Raw genomic sequence first — 24855 nt, forward strand, 5'->3', positions numbered from 1 at the left:
TTGGAATAAAAGGGCTTGCCCTCTGCCAAACTGGTCTATCTGTTTGTATGACAGATGGGAAGGAAGTTGAATAGCAAACACATTTTAGGTGGCTATGGTTGGATGAGATGAACTGCAGCAGATGAAAATGCTTATAGAAGCTAACAAGGGTGGTTTTGATGGCAAAAGAGGGGTAATATTTTTGTGAGCATGAGCCGCTTCAACAACACAAACCTGTATAATGTATTACTAGTCACTGTAATCTTTAATAATTTTCATAAAACATTTATAAAATTATTGTAATAATATTTTTAATTCATAAGTGATGCGAGCTTTTTGACATTTGCAACCAAACAAATGAGGCTCACTGAATGTATAATGAAATGTGTGCATATTGAATTAGACTGTTGAAATGAGTTTCTACATATGGAATAAATAATGAAGTAGTAACAAAATTTTGTCCTCTGAAAATGCTTTAATAGTAACAACCTACAGGGGAACTACCTTTGCATAACTGTTTAAATGAATGCAGGACATTCAGAAACAATATTAGTGTGGATGGTCAGATTCTGACAAAAAAGTATGAGCTGACCACTAATTAAACAGTTAAGTAACCAAATCTCAATTTAATTTCATGGACAACATTTTCTTTTGTCTATTGTACATCTTTGGTTCATATTTGATTTTTTTTTTTTTTTGCTTTTCTAGGATAAATCTTGTGGCAATTTAATTATTTTAGCAGCTAGAATATCCTTGTTCTGTTTAATTAGTGTACTGAAGAAGTGCCCAATATAATAATGGAATCATTTTTTTAAAAGAAGTATTTTCAAAATAGATGATCTTTATTCCTGCTGTTACATTTTATCCATTTTATATTCCCCAGTCTTCATGACTAACCAGTTCTCAGTTATATCCCAGGTATCCTTGCTATTAATAATGCAGGATATTTTTGACATTAAGTCCAACTCGCAGGATCACTATATAAAAAATTCTTGTTCCAGCTTCTAAGCTACTAGTTGTCCAAGATACCCTTTGTAAGGTCTCTTTTCAGAGGACTTTGTGATGACGGAGATTAATTTACTCATAACAATGTCCAAAGGGATGTATCTCATAATTGTGGGTAGGTTTACATCCATTTAAGCTCTAATCCAGTAACTTCTGTTGCCCTCTCTTTGGTCAGCTATGTGCATGCAGATGGTATTGTTTCTCTACAAACCATTCATATTTGAACCTCCACATGTGGAGTATTGTTCAAAATATAAAGTTCAGAATTATTAAAGAATAATATTAAATAATTAAAATGTCTGGGGAACTAAGCCTTGCAGAGAAACCTGGACAGATCAGAGTGGTGGGCAATCACCAACAGCATGAAGTTTAACAAGGGCATGAGCCAGATTCTGCACATGGGAAGGGGTAACCCTGGCTGCACATAGACTGGGGGGATCCAATGCTGGAGGCCACCCATGCTGAATTGGCTTTGGGGATCTTAGTCAACAGCAAGTTAAATGTGAGCCAGCAGTGTGCCCAGGCTGCCAGGAGGGCCAATTGTATCCCAGGGTGCATCAAATCCAGGGAGGTGGTTGTCCCACACTACACTACGCTGGTGCTGCCTCACATTGAGTACTGCGTGCAGTTTTGGGTGCCACAGTACAAAAGGAACATAAAAGTATTGGAGTGTCCAGAGGAGGGCAATGAGGATGGTGAAGGGTCTGGAGGGGTAGTCTTACACAGGGAGGCTGAAGTCCCTTAGTTTGTACAGGCTGGAGAAGAGGAGGCCAAGGGGAGACTTCATCACAGTCTATGGCTTCCTGACAAAGGAGAGTGAAGGGGCAAGGTGCTGATCTCCTCTCTTTGGTGACCAGCAATAGAACCCAAGGGAACAGTATGAAGCTGTGACAGAGGAAGTTCTTTACTGAGAGAGTGGTTGGGCGCTGGAACAGGCTCCCCAACTCATAACAATGAGCTTGACTGAGTGCACGGAGCATCTGGACGACACACTTAGTCCCACGGCTGGTCCTGTGTGGAGTCAGGAGTTGGATTTGATGATCCTTATGGGTCCCATCCAACTCAAGACTTGGAAGGGAGTTAATCATTCCATGAATTAAGAGCCACTGATATCTTGTTATGATTTCTGCTGTTGGAGAATTTTGTGAAGTGTGATTGTTTCTAATTGTATTTATCAATATTTGCTCTTAGTGCCACATATCTAACTGCCTTTGCTGGCATTTAACCTCTTGACTCTTATGCATGTTACTATTGCTATTTATTTGCTGTGGATAGTATTTCATATTGATCTAAGTAGTCTGTATGTTTTATCCTTCTGTGCACTATATAGTTACTGGTCCTTGGACTCTAGGTGTGAAACATAAGGCTGATATAGATCCATATAGGAAGAATATTTTTTTTTCTGAATAAATATGAGAGTATCCAAATTACTGTAGTAAGATGTATCAACTTTTTAAATAAACATTAGTCCAACTCTATTTTTCTTTATAAAATATAAGCTTGCCGGTTTTCTGGTAGAGAAATCTTACAGACCATACTAATAATGGCTGATCTTTATTTATTTATTTATTTTTGGTTCATAAAGCTTCTATGGTATTTGTTCATATTCTGGATCAAGGTTAAAATGTATTCTTTGCCAGAATGTAGAATCACATAATCTCCTTCAGCTTCTACTCCCCAGAGAGTATGTATTAGATCTGACTTTGAAGCATAAAATGCACAGTGTCTTCTAAAAAATATTTTACTCTCCTCTGACAGGGTTACCCCATACAGTTAAGAATGAGTGTTAAAACAACCATTTTTCCAATGCAAGTTTTGAAAGCAAAGCTAGGAGTGTAATGACAGTATCTGTGAAAAATTGTGGTAGGAAAATTAAGTGAATTAAAGACTAAGATTATCCTCAGTGGCAAGCAGGATTGTGTAGCAGTTTTATGACAATAAAAACTTTGTATCATGATATACAAAATGAAAATCAAATTAATACACTTTATTTTGTATGAATCGATAAAATACCCTTTTCCAGTCACAACAGTGATTCTGAAGATGAACTGTGCTAGGAGATAGGTCTTTTTTTGTTTTTTATCTTAAACCATGGAATGTTAAGCACTTATTAAGACATATATAGTCTTAATTTCCTTGGATTTTAAATAATAAAACCCATAACAGAACAGTGTGAATGCCTACGAGTGAGGACTGAGACAGTGTAAGGATGGTCTGGAGGGGGAGCTGCAGAAACTGCTCAGCCTTGGATTGCCTTAAGGCCCCATTTCCGCAGAGACAGCCCACAGGGAGCTGTGTAGACGGTTCAGATTTGAGTTGCCCTGTAAACTGAGACTGAGCAGAGAGCAGTGCTGGGTAATTCAACGACCTGAAGCCTGGGCTGAGCCTTGAATGTCTTCAACCATCAACATGCCCTGAGTGCCAGTCAAGCCACTATTCAGCTGCCCAGCAGTGAGACAAAGGCAAGCCAGAGGGTCCCCATTTGGCTTCAATGGGCCCAGACAATACAAAGATAGGAAACAGATAGGGCATGAAATAAAGAGGAACACCGCTAATGACAAACATAGAAGGCCGTCAAACACTCCGGCACAGTCCTGCCCACTGACACGTAGATCAAAGAAATAAAACCAAACAAAATACCTCGAATTAAGGCTGAGAATTGGAAACTGCTTCTCCATCACAGTGAGGAGACCCTTACCCCTTGGCCAAGGTGCTGGCTGAGGTAGCATATTGAGAAGCCTTAACTGGAGAGAGGTAAGTGAATATTTGATGCTTTAAATTTGTAGTCTCAAATGAATCACTGTGAAAGTAGAACAATTAAGGCTTGTGGCACATTACCCTCACACCCGGTGACAGCACAAAGTACTTTACCAATCCACCAATAACTGAGTGCTGCAGGATGCAAGGATGGACCAGATCCCCCCGCCACACTCAGACTGCCCTGGAGGCACCCAGGAGCACCCCTCTCCGACCAGCCCCTTTTACGGGGGAATGATGTCAAGTGGTATGGAAAACGGCCCGGACTGACTGCTGACCTGGGCTGGCTGCTTAGGGAGGCTTTTCTGTGCCCAACACAGGGCTTTCCAGGTGATGAATCAGTTTCTGGGAGGTTAACTCTGGCCTGACCAGAACCAGGGCATTGACTCACACCCGTGCGGTATTTAGGGCGCTGCGAGCAGTGACAGCGCGTTCCATGGCGCTGCTGCGGCTGCACTAGTGAGTCCCGTGAGCTGCCCGCGGGCGGTAACAGCGAGTGAGGTGACGCTGCTGCGGGGCGTGAGGCCGCATGGCCTGGTTGCTGTGCGGGCAGTAGCGCGGCCTGTGAGTCTCCTGTGGCTGGGATAAGTGTAGCCGTGCTTCTGAGCTGCAGCAGTGCATCTCTCCCCTGTGCCCATGGAACCGGCGGCAGTGACGGACTGAATCTGCACGTGGGTTTTAAATAAATTACAATTATTTTTTAATAAAGCCCTGCAGCCGAGTGCCTTTCCGCCATAGAAAGGAAGCCAATCTTTTGTCAGGTATTTCACCAGCGTTAACCGGTCTCATGACCACGGCACAGAAAAGGAAATCTAAAGGAGCACTCCTATGAAGCGGGAACGTGACAAACATTAGTTGGTCAGCAATAAACTATGCAAAGGATGTGCAAAGTTCCGCCTAAGGGACTACAATGTTAGTTCATTGTGTGCATTGCTACCGCAGGAGAAACGACTTATCTCTGAGAAGAGAGAGAGAAAGAGGAAGGGGGAAAGAAGAACAGGAGGGCGCCTCCAGCCTGCGGAACCAGCTCCGTGGCTTTGTTACCAAGACAAAAGCTAAAGCTCACCAAAAGCACCTGCAATTAACAGGAGTAAATGAAGTAAATGGCCTACCGAGAGATTGTCAGGGTGGGGTTGATGGGTGGGTGATAATGAGCTCTCATAATGGAAAAATTAACCATTCTTTGGAAAGCCTATGAATATGTAAACATGAACATGCATATACGTCTTGCTTAAAAACTGTGTAACTGACTCCTTGCAGCGTGCACATGAGCAGGAATGATTCCTTATGCAGCCCAGCGCTGAAATGCCTACTTAATAGTCACCAAGGCCGTTGAGTTTTGTGTTCGGATTTTCATGGGATCACCTACGAAAAAGCAGTGTGTATGATCATCCTTCCTTTGACCAATTAGTAAGTCTTCCTTATATTTTCTTGGGCATGTCATGAACATCTGAATAGATATTTACTGTCTGATACCATACTTTCACTCTTCAGCCAACAGCATAGCTAATTCTAGCTACTAATGAATTTTAAGAGATAAGGTTAATAAAAGATTCTATTGGGAAAACGAATTCACAGTTTAATAGATCTCATATTCAGGAAATCTGTCTCATAACTTATCCTTTATTATTTCCATACTATTAATTATCGTGATAGCTTGTATGTGTTTAATTCTGGCTTCCTCGGAATATATATTTCCTTCAAATAAGTAGATACTTCTACAAAACCTTTTTGGAGATGGTGTTCAGCTAAGTACAAAGAACGGTGAAGTTACTAGGTCAGTTCCGGATTCTTTTCTCATACATGGAAATAAATGGACAGGTTTGATTTAGATTGAATACCGGGAACCTAGTAAGATGCTGTCCGGTAATAGCTAGGAATAACTTCTTATTTCAGAGGAAAACACTTCCTTTCTCCGTTGTGCAAACACGGTGTTACGCCTTTCCAGGTAGAGATAGTTTATAAACTATTGTAGGCCGTTGGTCTCTTTCATATAAAAGCTACTGACAATGACCTACATTGGTTACAAAAATTACATGACAGTGATATGCACTTGGTACAAAAAATAGTTTTTGTTAAAGATCCTTACAGTAAAAAGAGGTTATTGCAATGTAAGTAAAAATACTGTTGAGTATTCAAGGCTATGTCCCAACATAAATGGGCCAAATCTTTTGAACTGAGAAAGGATCAGACACTGTTACCCTTTTTGTACTAAATACTACCTGAAAGCATGAGGAATTCTATTACTGGTACCATCTGCGGAACAAAGATTTGCTTAGTATATAACCCACATACATCTATATACCTAATTCTAAACCCGTACTTTTCACCATCTCCCAACAACTAGCGCCTGTATAGTTGTTCTCTCTTTATTTCTCTCCACAAAGCAAACTATTACTGTGTACAGTATTATCTCAAATAAAAGTTGCTTTGTCACACATCTGTTTGTGAGCTACTGAACACAAAAGTTATTGAGTCATTAGTTCAATGCTTTTACTTGTGCACCTTATAAACCGCTTTGTAGCTTCACATTCATACTAGTGTCCTAGCATGAGACTGGCGAGAAACAATTTTTCCTTAAGAAGCAGGTGTTGCTTCATCTGCACACACACGCCCTCCCCCCCCCATTTTTCTAGCTATGAATATCATGAATAATGTTTCTGCCCATACCAGACCTCACAGTGGAAATCTCTCCTGATTTTCCAACTCCCTCCACATGTTTTATTTTCAGTTGACAGGAGTTTAAACTCTGCACTGTCACCTTTCCGCTGACCCTACATGCCTTGGTTTTCTTCAGTAAACAGCAGTCATAGCGAACATTGCAGAGCTTGCATATAACATGCATTTTTTTTTTGTCTGTTTGTTTGTTTTGTTGCTGTTTGGGTTTTTATTTTCCTTGCATAAACTGCCTTGCTCTTGGTAATTCAGTAGTGCTTATCTCACATCTTATTAAAAAAAAAAAAAAAGGAGGGAAGAATCATTTTGCTGAATTTTCTTTTTCCTGATGCCTGCTTTTAGCTGTGGAAATGCATGAGCTGATTACATGGTACAATTTCTGGAAAATGAGTACCTAATGGAAGAGAGGCGAATAAAAACGCAAGCCAGTTGCTTTTTCCAGACAGACCATTTTGAACACATTTGATGACCCTCAGATCCAAAATTGCTGCTGGGTAGTGGTATAAGTAACAGTAAAGAAATAGTCGTGCTATAAGTAAGAGTAAAGAAATATATTCATTATGGAATGTATGGAAAAAATACAGTGGGAACTTAATTTTGAAGTCTGACTTCAGTCTCGCAGAATGATTCAGGATCATTTTCAGAAGTGGATTAACATTAAAGGATTTTATTATCTTATTATCTAATGTTATACATAAAGTTTTATAACCATCAGCTTTTAAAGATACTTAGTATTGTTATAATAAAACTGACTACTGCAGATAATTTTATATTCCATAATAAAAAAATAAATCTGTGTTGGTAAATCAGTCATGCTTTAAACTCAGTAAAAGGAAAAATGTCTGTATTTGGATAGCATTTTGTTTTAAGTACAGTAATATATAATGTGGTCGATTGCAGTATTTACGTTGAATATTGATTCTAACTTGAAGTGATTTTTTTTTTTCTATCTTATTTGGTAAATTAAGTATTGGTTTATACATTTTCCAATAGCTACGTTAAAAACTAAAATGGCAGCAAATACTTGCTGATGTTGCAATAGGTCTTTATTTTTACACTGATAGGAAGAGACATTTGTTTTAGTTCTATCATCCTAAGAACAATAAATAGATAATTCCGTGAGGGTTTCTGACAATTGTTTTAAAATATCTAGGGTCTACTTTTTCACACAAGTATATTTATACAATGAATAATTACGCAAATACGCATCTTTAACTTTGGTTAATGAATATATCCAACTGTCACAGCAAAAGTCTGTCTTAACTTTGGACACAGTTTAAAGCTTATGGATAACAGAATATTTACAAAACCCATTTATGGCTTCTACTCTGTATTCGCAAGACCCATCCAGAAGGGGGGTTAGATGTCCAAAGCAGCAGAGCTTGTATGCAGGCACCTAAATAGCCACTCCAAATGGGAGTCTCCATCCCTCCCATCTCATGACACACCTGATGTGATTTTTTTTTCAAAAGGTCTCTGCATCTGACTTTCCTGAAAAAAAAAAAAAATCCAACCCAAACCTTGGACTTTTATTTTCCATAATTAAATGTGGAATGATCTCCTGTTTTTAAAAAACACGCAGTTGTTTTTTGTTACCGAGGTTTAGGAAAAAACTCCAACCCAAGAGTAACTAATCCCTGACACTTCTCTGGGAAGCATACATGCCTGCAAGCTGTTTAAAGTGAGGTCCCCAGTCTGTCAAGTAGTCATAACTCTGATCCGTGTCTGAGGTGTTTGAACCTAAAGAGCTGAGGGATCCTGCCAAAGAGCCAGTGCCCTCAAATGCATAGGTCTGAAGTGAGTCGTATGGGGGAGCGCAAGGGTCTGTATTGGCTTCTTCAAGCTTCTCTGAAATGAACTGCCTGAAGATTGCGCTGTCGGGGCCAACCTGCAGAGACTGCCTGTAGAGGCTGTGGATTTCGGTGGTGACTTTCTTCCGAGGTTTGTGCGGCCGCATGACAGTGCGTGTCCTCAGTGCTGAAATGTCAAAGGCTTCTGTGTCCGCCTCGCCACCTCCTTCGTCGTCATACCTGACGATGTTCTCTCTGAACTCTTCCATTTTCTCCGGAAAGGGAGATTTCTTCCTCTGCTGCCTTATGGCTATGATTGCCAAAAAGAACACTGACAAAAGAAAACAAAATAAACAACCAACAGAAAACCTACCCCCAAAAAAAACCCAAACAAACAAAACACAAGGGATAAAAACAGAATCAGAGACTTTGAATGTGCTTGCAAAGGAAAAAAAAATGTAACATTTCCTAATATGAATGATACTGCAAAGTGAAGCTATCTTAATAAATTTATAGAGCTGTAATTTTTATGGATTTTATGGTTTTGAGGTGAGCATAGTATGTGGTTAGAAAATGTCTACAAAGGGACTTATAAAATAGGTGAGTGAAATGGAGCAGTTCTTTTGGTAGTTGGAAATTTGAAACTGATGGAATCACAGGTTATGCTATTTTGAAACTGCTTTGGTTTATCACATAATATATCAATTTCATATTCAGAATTTAAATTCACAATCTCTCACTCTCAGGTCAAAATCCCAAGAAGATCAAATGAAAAATGACACAACGAGAAAGACAGCCTTTTCAGTTGGTTGAATCATTCAGTTCTACAAACTACGCAGGGTGTGGTTCAATTATTTTAATTACGCTCATTTGGAAATTTGAAGACTCACTACATTTTGTGTGAAGTTTTAGCAGTACTTACTACACAAGGTTATAAATCTAAGTACCTTGTTTATCTCAGATATGAAAGCCTTTTTAAAATTTCATTTGAAAGCATTATTTTTAATCCTATCTAATTTCATTTTTAACTAAATAATCTCTTTGAAATAATCTGTGACTTTCACAGAGGTGAATGATTTCAGTTTTTGACTAAGTCTTGCTGCCATTCTATTTAATTTGTTTCTGGACTGTGATTTTTTACTCAGGACATACACAAAGTGACCAGGTTCAGATATCCTGCATCAGTCAAAGAAAATCTGAAAGTCACACTGGCCTTCCTGTATGCTCTCAATGCCAGGTCTCAGGCAACACAGTCAGAGGTGGTTAATTTCCAGTGCCACTACTGAAGATTGCCTGCGTTAAGGAAAACAGATTTAAATAAGGTGACTGGGAGTGCAGGCGTGTCTAGAAACCACAAATGCAATAGTACATTCCTCTTTTCTCTGTTGGAAATCAGAAAATGAAAGAAGGGGAACTGGGGCATCCCTAGACTTTGCTATGGAGTCAGGAAATGGCTACTGTCTGGCCAAGAGTACTCCCATTGAGATATAATAATTAGGAAGTACACTTTCATTGCTTTCATCCTTGCCTGATCTGTTCAATGCCTTCATATGGATAGATAGAAATGTGTATTTTTTGTAGGCCATTCTGTTTTCATCGTTATCCTGCATGTCACCTAATTTTGAGAGCCCAAAGCCTTATGAAGATGCTGACTCATAATTAACTGGTACACATGCTGATTTTGGACAACTCATTTAACTGTAGGACTAAACTACAGCGTTGTATTTGAGAAGAAATTTGACTGAGTTCTCACCAAGAGGTTGGAGATAAAACAGGAAATAACAAGAACTAATTTCTCTTCCTTATGCTAAGGAAAACAAGCCATAACCTTGTGGACAGAATGTAGAATATAGGTGATTTTTAACTTGTTAAATTTCTTTTTGACTAAAGTAAAGTCAAAATAATTCCATTAGCTTTATTGGATTTGTCCTCTTTTGTTGCCACTATGACAGATCAAAATAGAGCATCAGAATAGAGCTGCAAGTCTTCATTTTCAAGCCTCGGATTTCTTGTGGTTAATGATGACAGGCTTAGTGTTGTATGCTGTTATTTATAGACTGGTAGAGGTCATATTGTATAATAAGGACAGAGAAAAGAATATTCTTTACTGAGACATCCTTTACATAGAAAAAAAACCCCAGCAGTTTACTTAATATTTTTCATTTCTTTCAGTGACATAAGAGTTTAAAAATATTACTAGTGTGTCTGCTCTCACTAACAAATACACTGAGAGAATAAATTTTGTTTCTTAGGACAATGTAATTTTTGTTATTATTAGTCATTTCTTTCTGGACATTATAGTTGTCTGGCTAGATATTATGCTGCAGTTTTCTTGTTTTGAATCTGATTATATTTTCCCTTGTTTAACAATGCCAAGTGTAGAGTGCTGCACATGGGACATAACAACCCCATGCAGCACTACAGGCTTGGGGAAGACTGACTGGAGAGCTGTCTGGCAGAGAAGGACCTAGGGGTGTTGGTTGACTGCAGGCTGAATATGAGCTAGCAGTGTGCCCAGGCAGCCAAGAAGGCCAATGGCATCTTGGCTTGTATCAAAACCAGTGTGGCCAGTAGGTCTAGGGAGGTGATTGTGCCCCTGTACTCAGCATTGGTGAGGCCACACCTCGAGTACTGCGTGCAGGTTCTGGGCTCCCCAGCATAAGAAGGACATGGAGGTCCTTGAGCAAGAGCAGAGAAGGGCAACCAGGCTGGTGAAGGGGCTGGAGGGTAAATCCTGTGAGGAGCAGCTGAGGGAGCTGGGGATGTTTAGCTTGAAGAAGAGGCGGCTGAGGGAAGACCTTATCACCACCTACAGCTACCTGAAGGGAGGTTGTAGAGAGGTGGGCGATGGTCTCTTCAGCCAGGTGACAGGTGATAGGACAAGGGGAAATGGCATGAAGCTGTGCCAGGGCAGGTTCAGATTGGACATTAGAAAAAAATTTTTTACTGAAACAGGACCTGGAACAGGCTGCCCAGGGAGGGGGTTGAGACACCTTCCCTGGTTGTGTTCAAAAAAAGAGTTGATGAGGTACTTGCGGATATGGTTTAGCATAGAACAGGAATAGTTGGACCTGATGATCTTCAAAGGTCTTTTCCAACCTTGTAATTCTGTGATTCTTTTAGAATTTCATTGAAAAAAAACCAAAAAACAAAACTGTTGCACAATTTATAATGATGATTTGATACCACACTGCTTAGTCAAATCCTGATTCTATCTTCATTTTCTTACTTAGAAGTGGTTTCTAGTTTCATGATTGAAAAATGATTTTACTAACATAATCCATCAATATTTTTGTAGTGTTTTTAGAGATGACATTTTATGAAATATACTTTATATGACATACTATTACACAGGCAACAGGGGTATGCAAATCTCTCCCTGTTGCTTTGTTGTCATTAGCTGGAGTTTGGTCTTGAGGCCTGTGACCATTATCAGTGATCAAGCTCTAAGGTCACTAATTTTGCCTTGGAAAACAAACCTGCCTGGCTCTATCACTTCTCTTTCTTTCCTAGCCTCAGAAGCTACCATACCTTAACCTCATTAAATCAGTCAGGTACAGAGTTTCACGATGGATATTTAGCCTTTGGGGAATGATTAGTACAGTCTGCCTGCTGGTGTCATTAAATCACTCATCAAACACTGGAGGAATATCCTTTCACAAAAAAAAAAAAAAAAAAAAAAAAACAAAAAAAAACCACAAACCAAAAAACCACCCAAAAGGAAATGCATTGTAGCAGCAGTAGCCAGACACTTCACCAGCTGAAGAAGTTGTTTCCTTGAGTCCTGTCACCCCAGTATGTCTTGCAGCAGCCATAGATCCATGCAGTGCAGGAGCATCCAGCCTCGGATGACTGATCTGGATTTGAGTACCATGTGCTTGCTGTTGTGTGGCCACTTGCAGAAGTAAAAACACAACACCTGTGCATTTAAACCACCCTCAAAACCACTATTCTCATCCACCAGCTCCTGAATACAGTGGGGGTTAATTTGGTGTCCTGTGAGGGGGAAAAGGAGATGCCCAACATTTGGAGAAAAGGCTTTCTGAAAATGCAACCTTATTAATTGACAGAAATTTCCTGTTTGCTTCTGAAGTTGCTTTCTGAGAATATTGAATTCTCCTTTTATTATATTGATCTTTGCCCTACTTTTGGCGTACCTAAGGCAGAATAAATAGGGTACTGCTCCTTCTAATATATTACACTAGTCAGTTTCCTTGTGTTATGCAGCATTACCTGAGGTCAATACAGACTCTGTACCACTACAGGCAAGTAGGGCCATGAGTCAACTGAAACCAACTTTTAGAACATTGTGTTAGAATTCAAATTGTACTGAAAGCTGGATGGGAGGAGGTGTGAAGAATTATAGTTAAGAAAACAGAAAAGAAATTAAACATTTGCCTTGTTGCATTTTTTTCTCAGTAGCACAGTGCTTCTGGGCTTCCAGTCAAGAGAACATCTTTGTCACTTAATGAAGTCTACTGTAGAAGAAAGCAAAGTAGTTTCTCTTTACACACATACTTACCTAGGAGTATCAGTATGCAAGCCAAAACAGCAATTAAAGCTTCAGTGCTGAGACCCATGGCATACATGAAAGCTCCGTATCGACAGTAGAAGGTGTTAACTTCGGTGTCACAGTCACAGAGAGTAATAGTGAGAGTATTTGTGCTCGTCAGTGGTGGGGTTCCATTATCCAGAATTAAGACTGGCAAGTAGAAATAAAACTGCTCTTGCCTCCTGAAGCCACTTTTTGCTGTGAAAATCCCAGCTGTGTTATCTAGAAGATAAATTATTATGCGTGATGTGCATTTATCTTTTTTTTTAACAATGATGGTAATATTCCAGTGGAATCTGACCTATTTAAAAGCAATGCTACTGTGCAAAGCTACATATTAACAACGTTAAAGATGTTAAACTAGACACTGACATATGGTGGGGTTTTTTTGTGTCAATCATGAATAATTGCAGTTATTTTTGACATGTGTATTCCAGGGGCAATAATACAATTTGACCTAGGAGCTCTGTTTTTAATGTTCAGAGCTAAAAAAATCCCACCGTGTTCAGTGCCTGACACCTGCCCAGACTAACTAATTGGTTCTTAAAATGGTTCCATGTAACCAGCTGCTGCCGATCCAGCTGTTCACAGATGAGTTATAGACAGTTTACCAATCAGAAGGCTTCAAAAGTGTGTCTGGCAACACATAGAGAAAGCAGGTGGCAAGAGAAAAGGAGAAAGCAAGAAAAAAATACACTATAGTAGCCCTTTATTTCTTCCCCTGTATCAAAAACTGAAGCTAGCTGAGCTTCTACTGGCTAAATTAGGGAAAAGTTGCTGGAGGCTCTCCCCTTGCTTTGTATTTTATTATTAGTGTTTAGAAATCAGTTCTATACAAAACCCTGTATGCAGCTCTAGTTGAGTTCCTGCTTCTTGTCAACTAATTCAAATACAAATTTTAGCCCACTGCAAAATAAATTAGCCGTGTTTAAATCTGTGTATAATGGGGAGAAGAAGCATCTATAAATGTTGATGTCAGAATTTATCATGGCAGGGTGAATTACTGTGCAGGTGCAATTACTGTGCAGGTGTATCCATGTACACAGAAACAAAAAATGTGTTTCTATTTTATCCGTATCAAACATCTATCCAAACAGTCTGCTGAAGTTAACTCCCTCACATTTAAGTTGTAGGTTACTGTCACAATTCAGAAGATTACTGTGCGGAGTTTTTTTGTTTTGGTTTGGTTTTGGGGGTTTTTTGTTTGTTTGTTTGTTTTAGGGGGGGTGTTGGTTTTTTTTGGTTGGGTATTTTTGCCTACGACTATCCCAATTCACACAGCCATTCCTATGAAATGCAGTAGAAAGGGAGAGGCTGAGGGCAGACCCTAGTACGTTATAAAAAGTGGGTTTGGTCATCGCCCCCTCCATCCCACCCATCAGTAGCTGCCAAAAGGAACTGGATATATTGCTTTGTGTGTGTCTCTGGCTGGACTTTGTGCAGAACGAGCAAAGGTGGGAACAGCTCCAGGCTTCTGCAAAGTTTGACCTTATTGAAACAAGTTATCTCTTCCTGGCACTGAGTGGGAGGTTAATGAAGCTGGGAATTGAAGCACATATTAATACACTAACTTTAACTATGGAGATATTGAGAGAAGTGGTTTGCTGTTTGAGTCTGAACTCTCCAAAACTTGTTTCCATTGATTTATTCACGTAGCCAGAACATTAAAATAATTAGCAAAGTCAAAAAGAGCAATGTGTACTTAAGCTGAATCTGAAGATCTTTATAGTCTCAGCAGACTGACTGTAGGTGGTCATCCTCCCTGCAATTCCATCAAATACTGCACTTATATTTTCACCTCAGACTGGTTTTGATATCCCTCAATGTCTCTCTTTGTAAGAGCCTCACTCAGTATCAGTCCTGAATAACATTACAATACATCTAGAAGACATTTTGTAATGTCATGGTTAATCAACATATGCAGTGTAAAATACATTATGAAATTAGGTTATTATTCGTATTTATCAGTGCTTATAATTTTAAGTCTTGATGAAATAGAAATACGGATTTGCATTAACAGCAATATTATCTTTCTGGTGATCATGTTTCTTAGAAAAATAGATAAATGTACTAAGTTGGTACATCCCACCCTTGACTAAAAAAGAAAAAAAAAGCTTTATTATTACTGAATTATTGTTTTTAAATGCACCTCATGTCATGTTCATATCTTCTTAGAACAATTTCTATTGAAGTGGAAATTTTTAATAAAATTGGTAATGTGAGAATCACCAGAAGTATACATCTTTTTTTCAGGAAGGTCTTAAAGAACTGCATGAATAACACCACCTTGATTATCTCTGACAGTAAAGCTTGAGTTATTTGTAGCCTCCTGAGCCAATGAGAAGTAAAAATGGTGACCTTCTGCTGCGTCATCGCGATCCACTGCACTGATGCTTTGAATGAGCTGGAAACACAGATAAACAGAATTATTTAAGAATAAAAGTATTTAAATATGTCCTTTAGAACAATAAATGGACATATCAAGCATGTTAATCTGTTCATGCTAGAAAAGTGATCTGTGAATACGTATTGGGTGCGTGATATGCAGTCCAAAACCTGCACATCCCATATTCGAACAGTCTCATCAAGATTCATATTCTGCACGTACTTTACTTAGTTATTGTCATTTGTTTGAGGTAGATAAGCATTAAAATCTTGACAAAAAGTTAAATATTTTCTGGATTGAAAGAGGAGTAGTAGATGAAATTTCCATAAATGAAAAAAAGTCATCATATATACAGTGTTTTGTCCTTTTTTTTTCCAAGGTGAAAAATATATAATTCAAAAACATTTTAACAAATCCTGCTATACAAAACCCATTTCCTTCCAGCCCACAAACATTGACATCATTCAACTGATATATTATATCTCCAGAAGGTGAGATATGGTGACAAGTTCATGTGCTGAATTGTTGATTTCTGGGTATTACAACAGATTGATTATGAAACTTCTTGGTTGCTTTTTCTCAAGAATGTAGAATAGCCTTCATTTTAAAAATATGTCAAACCAGATAGTCATTGCAAGATAAAATAAAAAATAACGGTTATAATTCAAAAGAATATCTCTTATGTCTGTAAATAAACAACCATAATACAGTTAACATAATTAGAGATAGTTCCACTTAAAAAGGGTTTAAATTTGCAACTTATTTCAGTGAGTATTTAGGGACCTGGGCATCAGCATCTATTAAAGAGTGAGTATCCCTACCAACCAGGATGAAAGCAAACTGACACAAGCCTGTCAACTTTCAGAAAACTATCTGATTTGAACTTCATCTCTATTTTACTAGTCATCTCGTGCCTTGTAGATATTTGTACCCATGAGACTTGAAGCCTCAACCTTTCCCAAGCCAGAAAGCATCTGAATGCTGCAAGCAGAGCTTTAAAAGCAAAGCAGCAAGTCATTGGAAGAGACTACAGCCTTCCACCTGTGCCTTTGAAAACTCTTTCCTGATTAAACCATTTGTCAAAGATCTAAGACTTCAGCACACATTCTTTTCCTTTTCAAGCCAGCTAAGTTGGATGAAACCATCACAGCAGAGCGCAAAATGTGGCTTATATAACAGAAGCTTTGCATTCTTATCGCTCTGCCCTCTTTATATATGAAATTTATTTCAAATCTATATATTTTCACTCCATGGGAAAATGAGGACCCTTGAGAATTTTTATTATCACTAACGAGAGGAGTGATTGTTCAGTGATATACCTGGTGACAGCATACAAAGGATGAAGCTTCTTGAGGATTTTTTTTCCCTTTCCTTAGAGCAAACAAAATAATTAAGGTGATGGAAATAAAGGTGTAGGCATGCAGGTCAAGATATCAGTCAAGCAATAACTGATCCCTAATATTACCTGACAATGAAACATAGGCTTTTTATATGGGAATAAAGTTCTTAGAATATGCTCAATATGAACAGCGTTAGAGATCAAAACTATATATTCAGTCTAAAATATGAACAGTGGCACATTTTCATGATAATATTCTGCCATACACCTGAAAAAAATGGAAAAAGACACTGCTGGCCTTTGCCGACGCTTTGCTAGTAAAATTTCCATGCCTGCAACTGAAAAAAAATTTGTATGAATGTATGTCCATAAAATTCAGTGTGCATTAAGCTAGGCTGAATGCACAAAGTAATGTAGGAATCTACAAAGACATCTCAGCCGCATCTAATTATTATATTTTTATTTTTTTTTAGAGTTAAGTTACTGGGTAGAGAAGAATTGCCTAACTACCAAACAACCCCCCATTAATAGTTGACGTGATTTTTATACTTCCAGTTTTTATTCTGATTAACAGTTATTTAACCAGATATTAACAATGCCTTTGGAAAGTATATTTGTAGGAGGCTCTCATGTTTGAAAATAATAAAATTACTGCAGTTGTTAATGAGATACTGTTTTGCCATTTCATTATTAAATTACATTAGCTTATATACAGGATGCATTTGCCTGCATAAATTTTATCTATATGTGATCCTATCAATATAATTCTGAAGATTATGTGTCTAGCTGAAAAATCCCCAAGTTCCCTTTTTTTGATACATACTGTTCTCTTATATATCAACCTAGGACTCCTATGGTTATGCTAAGCATATTCACATGCCTTTAAGGATTCACCCTAGAAGCTGGGGAATATTTGGAACATAATTACAGGGTAAAGACTTACTGTTTATTTCTTACTGTATCACTTCCATTAAGATTCAGCAAAACCCAGATGAGTCTATAAAATATTCAGAGAGCAATAGGCAGCTCTGATTTTGCTGACTCTAAAGGAAAAATCACTCAGAGTGTAGGAAACTGTTTCCTTTTTTCTGGTTTCCTAGGCGTTTTTACATCTAACTTAGGAGATTCTAGCCTTTCACCACGGAAACAAGCATCACAGACTGAAAACCTGCAGTTATTGCTTGTAAGTCAAGGTTTAAAAACTCCCTACATTCTAGTGTGTAAACAAAGAAAACAGAGTGAATGAGGTGTTGCTTCTGAAAGGTTGTAACTGTTGTTGTTTTGAGAAGGCTGAAATTTAATTGCTGTAAAATTTCTTATTTCAAGTCTCATTAACTTAGAAGCTGTAATAATCCAGTAATCCATTTGAAAGTGTGCATTTCTATAAAACTAAGAGTAATTCGCTTTATTTTTACTGTAAAACTGTTTAAGTTCCTGGTGGGTGGGCCTCGTTTACTGTTTCTTTCCAAACAGACTGAGATCACAGATGGGAACAGCAGGGGCTCCTTTGATCAAAGGTCACAAGAAGATGTGGCCTGCTATAGTCAACTCCCCATCCATCTGATTAGTGGGCACTTTCAACTAATAAATATAATCAGTGGGAGACTAAGATACTGGTAACAGCTCTGATCTCTCATTGATTAATTATCTTGTATAGAAGGGAATTTCTGTAAACCATTCTGGACTGAACATCTCGCTGAGTGTTGTTTGTATTGCAAATAACCACTAAAGGAGTAGGAAGTAGTTGGCTGCCTGGTATTCTTGATGAAAATTCATTGAGAAGTTATTTTCTGAACCCCAAGTGGTCTCACTGAATTGTAATTATGGAGAGGTCCGGAAGGAAGAAGAGACAGCTTCTTTGTTACAATCATATCTGTTTCCAAGGGCATTCTCTCTACCAAATTCAGCTTAAGGCATAGAGGGTTCACCTGAACGATGATGAATACCATTAATTTTGATGCTAGAGTGCTCTCAGTTTAAAATTTGGAGTCTCTTATGTGTGTTCTCATACCCAAATACAGTCTTACCATTCTAATTAGACAGATGGAAGCAAGTAGGAACAAATTTGCCACCTCTCTCTTTCTGCTTCAGTTTTAGAATCATAGAATCATAGAATATACTGAGCTGGAAGGGACCCATAAGGATCACAGAATTGTAGGGGTTGGAAGGGACCTCAAAAAGTCATCAGGTCCAACCCCCCTGCCAAAGCAGGTTGCTTAGGACATATCGCAGAGGTAGGTGTCCAAACGGGTCTTGAACATCTCCAGAGAAGGGGACTCCACAACCCCCCTGGGCAGCCTGTGCCAGGGCTCTGTCACCCTCACTGTGAAAAAGTTCTTCTGCATATTGGTGCAGAACTTCCTATGCTCCAACTTAAAGCCATTGCTCCTTTTCCTTTTTCCACAGACCACTGAAAAGGGGCTGGCCATTTCCCCGTGTACCAAGACAAGATATTTATAAACATTAATAAGATTCCCTCTTAGCCATCTTTTCTCAAGGCTGAACAGCCCCAGCTCACTCAGCCTTTCCTCATAGGGGAGATGCTCCAGTCCTTTAATCATCTTCATAGCCCTTTGCTGGACTCTCTCCAGGACATCCCTGGATCATTGAATACAACTCCTGGCTTTGTTTTCCACCCAACACCCTTCAGCAGCCACTCTTCGTGTTTTGTAGGATGAAAGAGATCTGATCAATGACTTGTTTTGGGAGTACAGAACTTCTTTTGTTCAAATTGGCAGAGGTCTTATAAGTAATAGGATTTTTCCCATTGCTTAATAATGTTTGATGACCATCTGCATCAGGTGCAGCTAAAAGATTAAAATCTTCATTAATATAGTCCTCGCCCACATTTCCCCCGTAGACCTTCTACCTCAAGACCAAAGTTCTCCTTTTGACTTCATTTCTTTTTTAAAAAGCAAATTGGCACAGCATACATCTGATTTCTCTTAAGTCTACTGTAAGATATTCCTGCTCAGCTATGATTAAAATGGTGTACATCTCAGCAAAAGCTCATGCCATGGACCTTAGGTGCCTTTTTATGTTAGTTTGTGTATACCCTTACAACCTGTTCCATTCCGCTATACGATAATGTTGTTGAATCACAGCCTGTATAAAACAGAAGAAGGAATTTTCCAGGGGCCACTGTGCCCACTGTTTCAAAATGTCACAAGTTACAGTCAGTGCATCTGCAGTTGAAGCTTAGAGTAACATCCTGCTAGGATACATAGTGCTTTCACAGCTTCACCATGTTTTTATACTCTTAAGGGATGTCCTCATTCCTTTTTTCTTTCTTAACTTTTTATTTTGTCACTACTGTTCAGATGTTTTTTGTAAATGCAAGCTGAAATAATAAACACTGGCTTACTAACCCACCAATTTCATTTCTCTGATATCAAAAATAATTTTGCATTATGCTTTATTATACAGGATCTGGTTTAGCACACTGCTAGTTTTTAAAATTAATTGTATGCACCTAGAATTTGGTTAAAGATTTCCTTTCTTTTGTCAACATTTTGTTTAGTAGAGAAGTTATATCAGATGAATACTCTTCACTTTCACTGAAACCGATGATTATTTTGTTATATACTAAGTACTGAGCAAATAAACCTGTTGCTTTTCTTATTGCTAACTCAAAGTGTTCTGCATACATAGTGACTTCTTTGCAACTAATAAAAATTACTAAGCAAGCTGCAACATCAAAGTCACTTCATATGTGATCCCCAAATTAGAGGAACACAGAATTCCAGAATAAATATGCATTAGAGGAGACAGAGTTGATTCAGAATGGAGGTGTATCCAGTGCAGCATGTCTTCAGCTGAAATCTGTTTCCTGCATGATATGAAGAAAGACAAATACCCACAAAAAGGACAGAAACCACCATGCATACAAATAGATACATTCTGGATGGTAGGCTTGCTTACATGTGATGTAAGGCATTTGATATAGGTTATTTCAGTCTTTCAAGCTTCAGTTTCAGTCTGATTTAATTTATTAATGCCTTGAGAATTATGCTTTCTGGATCAAATCCATTCTTGCTATGTTGTCTGTAGTATTATCTTTTGGTCCATTTTGTGTCCTGAGTATTTTAACTAGAATTTGACAGCTGTAGTTACTGTACACGTACATATAAAGGGTAACTCTAAAGAGTTAATATCACATTATGCACATAATTTACCATTGTTCATACAGTTGTAAAGTCAAAAGTTCCAATCAAAAGGGAATCCTGGGTTTGGCTGTCTGAGTATTATTTTTATATCATATTGATTTTAACTGATACTAGGTAAAGCTGTTGTAGGATAAAAGTCTATTCTACTTAGCAACTTTCATGTTCAAGTATTTTTGAAAATAATGTATTTAATACTGGTGGTGCTGTGAAAGGGTTTTTTTTCTATGTGCAACAGAAATCTTCATTTGTGGTTAGTATAAAGCTGACTTGGATTATGGGACAGCACAAAACTATAGCATGAAGTGTATAGTGAAAAATCTGTTCAAAATTTCTAATAAATGTGATGACCTGATTTAGAATTATGGAAAAAGACCCCAATCTTTTTCACATCCATTTTTATTTTCAGATTTCAGATTATAATCCCACAGACTGAAATGAAATCCTTTTGTTTTAATGTCTTTTGGAGACTAAACTAATCATGACAGGGATTTGGTTGAGGTCCTTTTCAACCCAGGCCATTGTACCATTGATTCTATGATTCCATGAAGGCGAATATTCAGTGAGAAGCAGACAAATATTTTTTATAATCTTTCAGAAAATAAAAAAGTTCAAAACAAGCATTCTCCTCTTGATTCAAGATATCATTAACTGCCTCTGAGTTTGGATAGTTAGAACAAAATTTAGCTTTATTCATGATGTGTTCGACGTTCTTTATCATGGCCTAGTATATATAAGGCCGTGTAAAAAATAACTTACTTGCCACATGACACTACATTGCTTTTATTGTGAACCAGGCAGACACCAAGAAAAAGTAATCCAAATAAGAAAATGTATTTTTTGACAGTATCTGTCCCTTTGCAGTACTTTTCCTTCCTTTTGTCCAGACACTCTAACCTGGAGGATGCAAATACATTTTGGATTATCTCATGAAAGTAGATGCAACTCAGATGAGATCAGGGAAGCAAGCAAATTCCAGAGGTGCAGAACATATCTGAGAAGATCTCTCAGCATATGGTTTCCAGCTAGATGGATATAGATAGCTGCTTTACAAATTGAGATGTGATAGAACATCCAAATATGCTTTGACCTCAACTCATAACATGTAAGCAGATTACTGAGCTGTTTGGAATCAATTGTAGAAATATGGATAATATAAAAAGGTATGTAATGTCCTGATTAAACCCTTCAGCTGCTCAAGGACAGGGATCTCCTTGAGAGAGTCCAAATAAGGGCTACGAAGATGATTAAGGGCCTGAAGCATCTCCCCTATGAGGAGAGGCTGAGTAAACTGGGGCTGTTCAGTCTTGAGAAAACTAAGGGGGGATCTAATTAATGTCTATAAGTATCTTAAGCATGGAATGCAGGGGGAATTAGCCAGCCCCTTTTCAGTGGTCTGTGGGGATAGGACAAAGGGAAGTGGCTGCAAGTTGGAGCACAGGAAGTTCCACACCAACATGCAGTAGAACTTCTTCACAGTGAGGGTGACAGAGCCCTGGGACAGGCTGCCCAGGGAGGTGGTGGAGTCTCCTTCTCTGGAGATATTCAAGACCTGTCTGGACGCCTATCTGTGCAATATGTGCTAGGAGCAGGGGGGTTGGACCCGATGATCTCTTGAGGTCCCTTCCAACCCCTACAATTCTGTGATTCTGTGATTATACAGATTCTTCTGAAATGAAAATTGTGTTACACAGTGAACAACGAGATCATCTGTAAAATAAGTTTTGAACCTGTTGTCTTCCTGCTGATGAAATTAAAGAATTTTTTGTTTTGTGAGCAAAAAGTTTAAAAAAAATAATTAAATGACATATATCAGCTACTAGTTTGTTTTAAATCATATGCACTGAATAAAATATCATAAACTCTGACTGTGATAATTACGCACTTCAATAGCAATTTCCTGCAGTTATGGTCTCCAAAGGCTAAGCTAAACATGCCTTTGACACTCAAATAATATAACAGTGAAAAAATTTTAAATAAATAAATAGTCTAGAGTATCATTTTGCCTATCTAAAAATAATCTGCTCATCCCTCATTGAGGTGTTATATGTTAAATGGGAGTAATACAGTATTCTATGCTCATTTATTATTTGTTACTACTACTGTACTTTATAGTGTGATTTTCTCCAGTGATTCTCAAAATACATTATATATATATATGTATTTGATTTGTTATTGAAATGTAGCTATTAACTATTAAAGAACTATGAAAAAAAACCCAAACCCAAACATGGGGATTAAATCAGTTGGGTTTTTATATAATATAGGGAAGTACTAAACATGGATTTCCATTCTATAAACTTCTATATTTTAATTCATGGTGTCTGGAAGACAAGGTATTAGACATAGCATTTCCTGTAATAACTGTGCTTTGATCTGTCAATGAGGAGTTACCCATAGACCAAAAGAAATGGTTTGTTCTAAATACCTCTGAATCAGAGGTAGCTGTTGCAGAATGGAAAATTACCAAATACAGAACAAACCAACCAATATCTGATAGAGAAATATATTAACCGATGCAAAAGACTATAAGGAAATTACTTTTGCTGCAAAGAAAGCTCTATTTAACTGCAGACTAATGAAGGTCAAAGTAAACCAAGCTGGTGTAAAAAGCAAGGCTGTGATTCAGAAATCAAAACATAGCAAAATGTTTGAACAGAACCATCACAGATATCCCAAAGGTCTCTGTTGTATGTCTAAAGAACACTTTAAAGTGGTGAAAAAACATATAGATTTTTTTGCTGATGCTTTTTTTTTGTTGCTCATTTTGTACCATTTTTTTTTTTAAGCATTGCATATCCTGTTTTTCATTTTGCAGTTTTCTTCTAGACTCCTGCATGGAGCCTGGTGGTACGCTTATTAAAATTTGTTACTTAGGCTGTAGAACTGGAACACTTCAAAAAAAACCTTAAAGTTGTAGAGGAAAGTGGAGAGTCAGCAGTGTACCTGAGGGGGTTACAGCAGCTCACTGGTGTGATCTCATTTGCCTGGGAAGTGAGTAAGAAATGAAAAAAAACCTCCAGGGAAGGATTTTTAATACAACAATCCCTTACACTGGCAGCCAGGGAAGGTGTGGCATGCATGGGCTGTGACTTAAAGATCTTCAGATTTCCACTGAACTAGACAGAGTTTGAATCTAGTTTAGAATGAATGATTTCTAACCTAAGTAAACAATCTGTGACATGAACATGAATCAAATATGTGTTTTATGCTTTTTGGTGGGTTTTTGGTTGGTTGGTTGGGGTTTTTTTGTTTGGTTTTGTTTTGGGTTTTTCCCAGAAGCTTCTGTCTGTATTTCTATACTATCTATTTTGGTAGACAAACAAGGATATCTATTGATTTCGTTTTAAAGAAGGTAAAATATACATCACTTCTGAAATCCAAATTTCAAACTATAGGTATATCAACAGAACTAATTTTGGAAATGTACAAAGTACATCCAGTGCTCTTAAGTTCTGAAATAATATTTCAGTAGGACCCAGGAAACTACAAGCCAGTGAGCTTCACCCCCATCCCTGGAAAGGTGATGGAACTGCTTATTCTGTGAGTCAGCAATAAGTATGTGAAAGAGAAGGAGGTTATTTAGAGTGGTCAACATGCTTGATCAATCTGTGATAGCTTTCTATGATGGCATGACTGACTGAGTAGATGAAAGGAGAACAGCTGATGTTGTCTACCTTGACTTCATCCAAGGCTTTCAATAACATCTCTCATAACATCCTCATAAACAAGCTTAGGGAAGTGTAGGTTGGATGAGGTGGCTTGAGAAATGGCTGAATGGCACAGATCAGAGGGCTGTAATAAGTAATGCAGAGTCTAGTTGGAGGCCTTTACCTTGGAGGCCCTATGGAACAGTAGAGGGTTTGGTCTTGTTCAACATGTTCATCAGTGACCTGGATGAAGGGGCAGATTGTGCCCTCAGCCTCAGCAAGTTTGCTGACAAAACAAAACTGGGAGGAGTGGTCGATAAATCAGAAATCTGCACTGCCATTCAGTGAGACCTGGACAGGCTAGGGAATTCAGCAAAGGCAAGTGCAGAGTCCTGCACCTAGGGAGGAGTAACCCCAAGCACCAGTATAGGTTAGAGATTGATCTGCTGGGAAGCAGCTCTGCAGAGAAGGACTTGGTGGACAGAAAGTTAAGCATAATCCAGCAGTATATCTTTGTGGCCAGGAGGACCAATGGTATCCTGGGGAGCATCAAGCAGA

General features: G+C 38.2%; 1 protein-coding gene across 1 annotated transcript in view; it reads right to left on the bottom strand.

The window, feature by feature from the left end:
• Positions 1–8047: 8047 nt before the first annotated feature.
• CDH19 (cadherin 19) overlaps positions 8048–24855 on the bottom strand; it is a gene marked incomplete at both ends in the record, with an annotated part of 41825 nt that continues 25017 nt past the window's right edge. The window contains 3 exons of the mRNA XM_084280078.1: positions 8048–8538; positions 12730–12981; positions 15046–15163. Of these exons, the coding sequence (XP_084136204.1) occupies positions 8048–8538; positions 12730–12981; positions 15046–15163 (861 nt within the window). The remainder of the gene's footprint in view (positions 8539–12729; positions 12982–15045; positions 15164–24855) is intronic.

The sequence above is a fragment of the Gallinula chloropus genome, assembly GCF_964237585.1.
Source record: "Gallinula chloropus genome assembly, chromosome: 2".
NCBI lineage: Eukaryota > Metazoa > Chordata > Aves > Gruiformes > Rallidae > Gallinula > Gallinula chloropus.